The 6844-nt window shown below is 46.2% G+C and overlaps 1 protein-coding gene across 1 annotated transcript; it reads left to right on the plus strand.

Moving 5' to 3' along the window:
- Positions 1–1158: 1158 nt before the first annotated feature.
- Atp5if1 (ATP synthase inhibitory factor subunit 1) lies at positions 1159–4406 on the plus strand. The gene is made up of 3 exons (XM_048434152.2): positions 1159–1319; positions 1411–1502; positions 4141–4406. Exons 1-3 carry the CDS (start codon positions 1233–1235, stop codon positions 4283–4285), a joined length of 324 nt encoding a protein of 107 aa, XP_048290109.1. The 5' UTR covers positions 1159–1232; the 3' UTR covers positions 4286–4406.
- The last annotated feature ends 2438 nt before the right edge of the window (positions 4407–6844 follow it).

A 6844-nucleotide genomic window follows, 5' to 3' on the forward strand; every position in this document is an offset into this window, starting at 1 on the left:
TGTTATGAAAAGCATGCCTGTAACCCCTGCACTTGGGAGGTGGAGGCAAGAAGATCAGGAACCCCAGCTCTCTTCGTAGGGAGTTTTCGGCTGTCCCGAGCTACAATAGATCTCATCCAGGGAGGTAGGGCAAAGAGAAAAAGGGAAGGAAGATACTATGAACATGCACGTACAGTATTCATGTTTAGAGTTTCTTGCTTAATTTTTAAAATTACACTTTTTATTTATGGGACCACAGTGCCATAGTGTGGAGGTCAAAGGACAACTTTCAGGATCAGTTATCTCTTTCCACCACTGAGGCCCAGGAATAGGACTCAGATGACTTGCAGCAAACACTAGTGTTTTATTTGTTTTTTAAAACAGGGTCTTCCTATGAAGCCCTGTCTGGCCCAGAATTCCCTATGTAGTACAGGCTGGATGCCCTCCCTTCCTTAGTATGCCCCAGAAGGGCTGGAATTACAGGTTTGTACCTCCATGTTCTTTTCCATCTCCTTGCACCAAAAGCTATTATCTGATCCATTCAATGACATATTAATACAGTTTGCAAAATCTAATTTGTTACCTACTAAGGCTCTGGTGGCTTCACAAAGCAAACTGTGAAGAAAGAACTGGGAGGTAGGATTTAAAAAAACTGCTAATGACAGGATGACTAAGGCCAAAAAAGGTTTCTCTGAGAAAGTGAAATTTTAAGGTGAGAGAAGAGACTAAAATGGCAATATAAGCCAAAAACAAGAACACCTCCAAAGGGACGAACACGATTTCATATGTACAAATAGAGGTATGTTGGAAGTCTATATCCAGACTGTCGGTATTCTAGGCATAACTACCACAAGCTTTGTATTTCCCCGATTTATTGATGTCCGTAGGGATTTCTATCATTCACATTTTTAATAAAACCACTTTAGGATTAAAATTGTGCGGTAGGAGCGGACAACATCCTCAGTCTAATGATACCAAAAGCCAAGATTTCATCTTCTGACACAGCACTCAAGACTTCAGGGTCATGATGCGCCAGAGCCCAGGTTATTAGCAGTTGGCTAAGCATAAACCCGCCTCCCTCTCGACATTCGCGGCGGACTCCTAAAAACCCCGCCCCCTCCTTTATGATTCGCTGTTCCCGTGCTCGTCCCGCCTCCCCACCGTCCAGATTGGTGACTTAGCCGCCCTCGCAGTTAGCGCGCTTGGAGAGAAGCTGCTACGCCTGCGACGCGAGCGGAGCTGCGCAGGAGACAATGGCAGGCTCGGCGTTGGCGATTCGGGCTCGGCTCGGCGCCTGGGGTGTGAGGGTCCTGCAGACCCGAGGCTTCGGCTCCGACTCGGTAGGTGGCGGCAGGACCTACGGCCTATCCCGGAGCGCGGGTCCTCTCTTTCCTTGTTATGCCTTTGCCATGACTACGTCTCTCTCTGCAGTCGGAGAGCATGGACACTGGCGCTGGCTCCATCCGAGAAGCTGGTGGGGCCTTCGGAAAGAGAGAGAAGGCTGAAGAGGATCGGTACTTCCGGTGAGGCCCATCTGGTCCCAAGTCCTGCCCCCATCTCCTTCCCTGTCCTTTCTACGCCCTCTGTCGCTCCACCCATCTTTACCTGGTCCCTTGGGGCACCTATCCTCTGGCAGAATTCCCAGGTCGATGAAGCTATTGTGTCTCAACATAGTTGAATCATTTAACATCACTACCAGTACCACACTGCTGACTTCCCACCAGCCCTAAACCGATCTGCAGTACTGAACCCAAGGCTCATCTACTAATTTATCATTAGCTATCATCTTCCTCGCCCACGGTCACCCGCTCAGCACCTCTGTTGGTGCGAGACCCCCAGGCGCTTTGAACAGTGTCAACCGGCCTGGACAAGCAGAACTTCTAGACTTCCCCCACTCCGGGAGACTTTTGCCCTGCTCAGACCCTGGGTTGTAGCTATCTCTCGATTGGTTAGAAACAAGGAGTGGACTATATCTACAACGTTTTCCCAACCCTGAGTTATCTTTAACTAACGTCTGCCCACACTGGAGAGCAGCCGGAAACTGATCTTGCTTCCGTTCCTCCTTTGGTTTCGTCCTAAGGATTGCCCTAGGCCTATAGAGGTTGTTGCTCAATTGTGAACTAAGAACTTAAAAACATGCAGATGTCGGGGGTTCAAGTCTCAGTACCAAAAAACAGTTGTCAGGATGGCAATTCCCCTGCCTCAACTCTCTAAATGTTGGGATTAGGGGACTACCGCCACACCTGACTTGGAACCTTTATTCTTTACCTTGGGTATGACTGTTTTGTTGAGTCGTGTTTGGGTTTGCTTTCTTTTAAAGATTTATTTTATTTTTAGTTCTGTGGCTGTGTTTGGATGTGTGGGTGTAAATACAAGTGCCCCCGGGAAGCCAGAGGCAATGGATGCCCCTGGAACGAAAGTTACAAGCAGTTGTGAGCTGCTGAAACTGGTACTGCTAACCAAACCGAGGTCCTCTGCTAGGGCAGTATGCAGGGGCCGAAGAGGTGGCTAGAGGGTTAAGAGCACTGACTGCGGCCTGGAGAGATGACTCAGTGGTTAAGAGCATTGCCTGCTCTTCCAAAGGTCCTGAGTTCAATTCCCAGCAACAACGTGGTGGTTCACAACCATCTGTGGTGGGGTCTGGTGCCCTCTTCTGGCCTGCAGACAGAATATTGTGTACATAATTAATTAATTAATTAATTAATGAGCACTGACTGCTTTTCCAAAGGAACCGGGTTCTATTGCCAGTGTCCACATGGTGTCTAACAGCTGTCTATAGCTCCAGTTCCAAGGCATCCACACCCTCTTCTGACCTACATGGACAATGCATGCATGTATGTGGTGCATACCTTTAATCCTAACATTCTGGAGACAGAGGCTGGAAAAGCTCTCTGAGTTTAAAGTCAGTCTGGTCTGTATATCTAGTTCCAGGACATCAATACATAAAGAGACTCTGTCTCGTTTAAAAAAAAAAATTCAGGCAAAACACTCATATACATAAAATAAAAATATATAAATCTTGGGGCTCAAGAGATGGCTCAGAGGTTAAAGAGCACTGGCTGTTCTTCCAGAGGTTCTAAGTTCAATTCCCAGCAACCACATGGTGACTTATAGCCATCTATAATGAGATCTGGTGACCTCTTTGGCATACAGGCATACATGCAGGCAGAGCATTGTATACATTAAATATAAATCTTTTTTCTAAAATCTTTTTAAAAAGAAGCTGATCATGGTGGTGCACATTTTTATTTAAATTGTGTGTGTGTGTACATACATGCTTGCTTGTGCCAAGTGTGTGGGGACCCTCAGAGGCCAGAGTCAATAGATCCCCTAGAGTTGTAAGCTGCCTAACATGGGTGCTAGGAATTAAATTTGGATTCTTCTGGAGGAAAAATGCATGCTCTTAATCTCAGAGCTCTTATTTATTTTTTTTTTTTACGTATATGAGTTTATTGCCTACATCTATGTATGTGTACCACATGAGTATCTGGTACCTGTGGAGGCCAGAAGAGGGTGTCAGGTCCCCTGAAACTACAGTTACGTATGGGTATGAATGCTGGAAACGAACCTGAGTTCTCTGCAAGAGCAGCAAGTGCTCTTAACCATTGAGCCATATTCACAGTCCCAACTCGGCAAACTTAAATTGGGAACTTATCCAAAGACAACAGTTGGATCCCTTAGAACCCTGAGAACTGGAATTACAGATGGCTTTAGCTGCCATGTTAAGGCTGGTAACTAAACCCAGGTCCTTTGCAAGAGCAGCAAGTGCTCTTAACCATTGAGCCATCTCTCCAGCCCCTTGTTTGGGGCTTCCAAAACAGTCTCACTCTGTACTGGAACTCGGGCTGGCCTCGAATGTGCAGCAATTCCTCCTATCTCTGCCCTCAGTGAGCCAGTAACCCTGCCTGCCCTCAGTATGACTAAAGATCTCCTTGGGAGGCAGTGAAGTGACTCAGAGGGCAAAGGTGCTTTGTGACAAGACTGTGAAGCAAGCTGAGTTTTGACACCAGGGACTCACAGAATAGGAGAGAACCGACTCCCACAAGCTCCATCCCACACCCACCTCCACCCTGAACACACAAACGAACATAATAAAAGTAAACCAAAGATCTCTTTGGGTGGAGGATTGAAATTAAACCCTCGGCCGCTGTCTCCCTATAGAGAGAAGACCAGAGAACAACTGGCTGCCCTGAGGAAACACCATGAGGACGAGATCGAGCACCACGAGCAGGAGATTGAGCGTCTGCAGAAACAAATTGAGCGTCATAGGAAGAAGATGAAAAACCTGAAACATAACAGTCACTAAGTGCATGCAGGTCCCCCACAGAATGGCCCCATATCGTTCCTCACATCTATAGAGACATAGTTCTGAGTGATTAATATTTGGTCTGTGTGCTACTAACAGATAATAAAACTATCACCAGTAATTGTGTGTGATGTATCTACTGTCTAGAAGGTGGGGGAGGGGCAGGCACTACACTCCCATTCAAATGAATTAGGCAGGACTAACTGACTGTAAGTAGAATAAGGGGACCCCAATCTAATCAGAAGTGTGTAGAGAAATCTTGAACTGTAAACCCCAGTCCAGTGCAGAACAGGCTGGAGAACAGATGGCCAGAAATGATAGCATTGCATTACTTGAAGAAGGACTCTCACATGAACTTGCTATTGGTCTAATTTTGCAGGTTGAGACAACTGGAATTAGAAATACAGGAGCTGGCCGTGCAATGGTGGTGCACACTTTTAATCCCCGCACTTGGGAGGCAGGGGCAGTCAGATCTCTGTGAGTTCAAGGTCAACTTGCTCTATAAGAACTAGTTCCAGGACAGCTAGGCTATTACACAGAGAAATCTTGTCTCAAGAAAACGAAAGAAAGACAGACGGGCAGGCAGGTAGACAGACACGAGCTGGGCAGTGGTCTCTCATGTCTTTTAATCCCAGCAGAGGCAGATAGATTGGCCTACAAATTGAGTTCCAGGACAGCCAGGGCTACACAGAGAAACCTTATCTCAAAACAAAACAAAGGAGCACTGGCTGTTCTTCCAGAGGACACCAGACCTGGTGGCTCTGGTGGCCTATAACCATCTATAATTCCTGTCCCGGGGAATCTGACTCCCTGTTCTGCCCTCAGACACTGCACACGTGTGCACAGACACACGACACACACAGAGGCAAAACACTGATAATGCTTTTTTTTTTTTTAGCTTTTCAAGACAGGGTTTCTCTGTAGCTTTGGAGCCTGTCCTGGAACTAGCTCTTGTAGACCAGGCTGGCCTCAAACTCACAGAGATTCACCTGCCTCTGCCTCCCGAGTGCTGGGATTAAAGATCTCACCACCACTGCCCAGCTTTTTTTTTTTTTTTTTTTTCTGAGACAGAGTCTCACTATTACAACTCTGGCTGGTCTGGAATTCACCAGGTTGCCCTCACACTCAGATTCATTCACCTGCCTCTGCCTAAGTGCTGGAATTAAAGTTATGCACAACTCACACCTAGTGAGATATAAGTATGAAATAATAACAAAATACTGCTCGGGTCCTAAAATAGTTAAGATGTAAAGTCCTAAACACAGCACAGTTGTAAGACTGGCATGGGATTCCAATCCCCCCACCCCACCCCCACCCCTCCATTGAGGCATGTACAAGCTAGTGGTATGGACACTTTGGGAACACATCAGAATGCAAGTTCTCAGGTGAGGAACAAATCTGCTTAAACTGGAAAGAGTTTTTGTTTCTGATTTTTTTCTTAAATGTTTTATGACTTAAGAGCATATTTTTTAAAGATTGATTTGTTTTGTGTACAGTGTTCTACCTGCAAGTGTGCCTACATGTCAGAAGATGGCACCAGATCTCATTACAGATGGTTGTGAGCCACCATATGGTTGCTGGGAATTGAACTCAGGACCTCTGGAAGAGCAGTCAGTGCTCTTAACCTCTGAGCCATCTCTCCAGACCTTTAGTTTGTTTTTTAAAGTAACTGAAGATGACCTTGAACTCTTGATTCCTGCCTCACCACTCAAGTGAGATCACAAGCATAAGTCACCACACGTGGTTTTGTGATGGTACTGGGGGTTTATCTCTAGTGTTTCCATTCAAGGAGTCCTGTCAGCCAAGCTACAGCCCTAGTGTACGTGTATTCATGTGTGTTCGGATGTGGATGACTTTGTTTTTTAAGTGTTTTGTGTATGGAATATTTTTCCCGCATGTATATCTGTGTACCGCTTACAAGCCAGGTGTCCAAAGAGGTCAGAAAACGATCAGATCCCATGGAACTGTGAGCTGCCATATGGGTGCTCGGAACTAAACCAGGATACTCTAGAAGAAAAATCAGTGCTCTTAAAACCTCTGAGCTGTGTCTCCAGCCCCTGGTTTGAGACGGAGTGCCACAGGCTTTTAATCCCAGCACTCAGGAGGATTTCTGAGTTTGAGGCCATCCTGGTCTACAGAGTGAATTCCAGAATAGCCAAGGCTACACAGTGAAACCCTATCTTAAAAAGAAGAAGGAGAAGGAGGAGGAACAGGAGGAGGAGAAGAAAAAAGACAGGGTCTGTCACTATGTAGTCCTGGCTGGCCCAGAACTCACTATGTAGACCAGGCTAGCCTTGGCATAAACTCACAGAGATCAGCCTGCTTCCCAGGTGCTAGAATTAAAGGGCTGTGTTTGTTTGTTTAGAAACGAGGTCCCACTATATAGCCCTGGCTGGCCTGGAACTTGCTATGTAGACCAGGCTGGCCCAAACTCAGGAATCTATATTTGCCTGTCATTGTTTCCTAGGTAGAAGGAAAAATGGTGTGTATCACTATGCTAGCCCACTTTTAGCTTTTGAGCATAAGGACTTTGTAGCCCATGCTAGCCTGGAATTCACA

This window comes from Myodes glareolus, chromosome 3 (genome assembly GCF_982192425.1).
Source record: "Myodes glareolus chromosome 3, mMyoGla1.1, whole genome shotgun sequence".
Taxonomy (NCBI): Eukaryota; Metazoa; Chordata; class Mammalia; order Rodentia; family Cricetidae; genus Myodes; species Myodes glareolus.

Coding starts and splice junctions, on each gene's coding strand:
- Atp5if1 (XM_048434152.2), top strand. CDS start 1,233: ATGGCAGGCTCGGCGTTGGCGATTCGGGCTCGGCTCGGCGCCTGGGGT. Junction 1,320..1,410: donor GAGGCTTCGGCTCCGACTCG/GTAGGTGGCGGC, acceptor CTCTCTCTGCAG/TCGGAGAGCATGGACACTGG. Junction 1,503..4,140: donor GAAGAGGATCGGTACTTCCG/GTGAGGCCCATC, acceptor GTCTCCCTATAG/AGAGAAGACCAGAGAACAAC.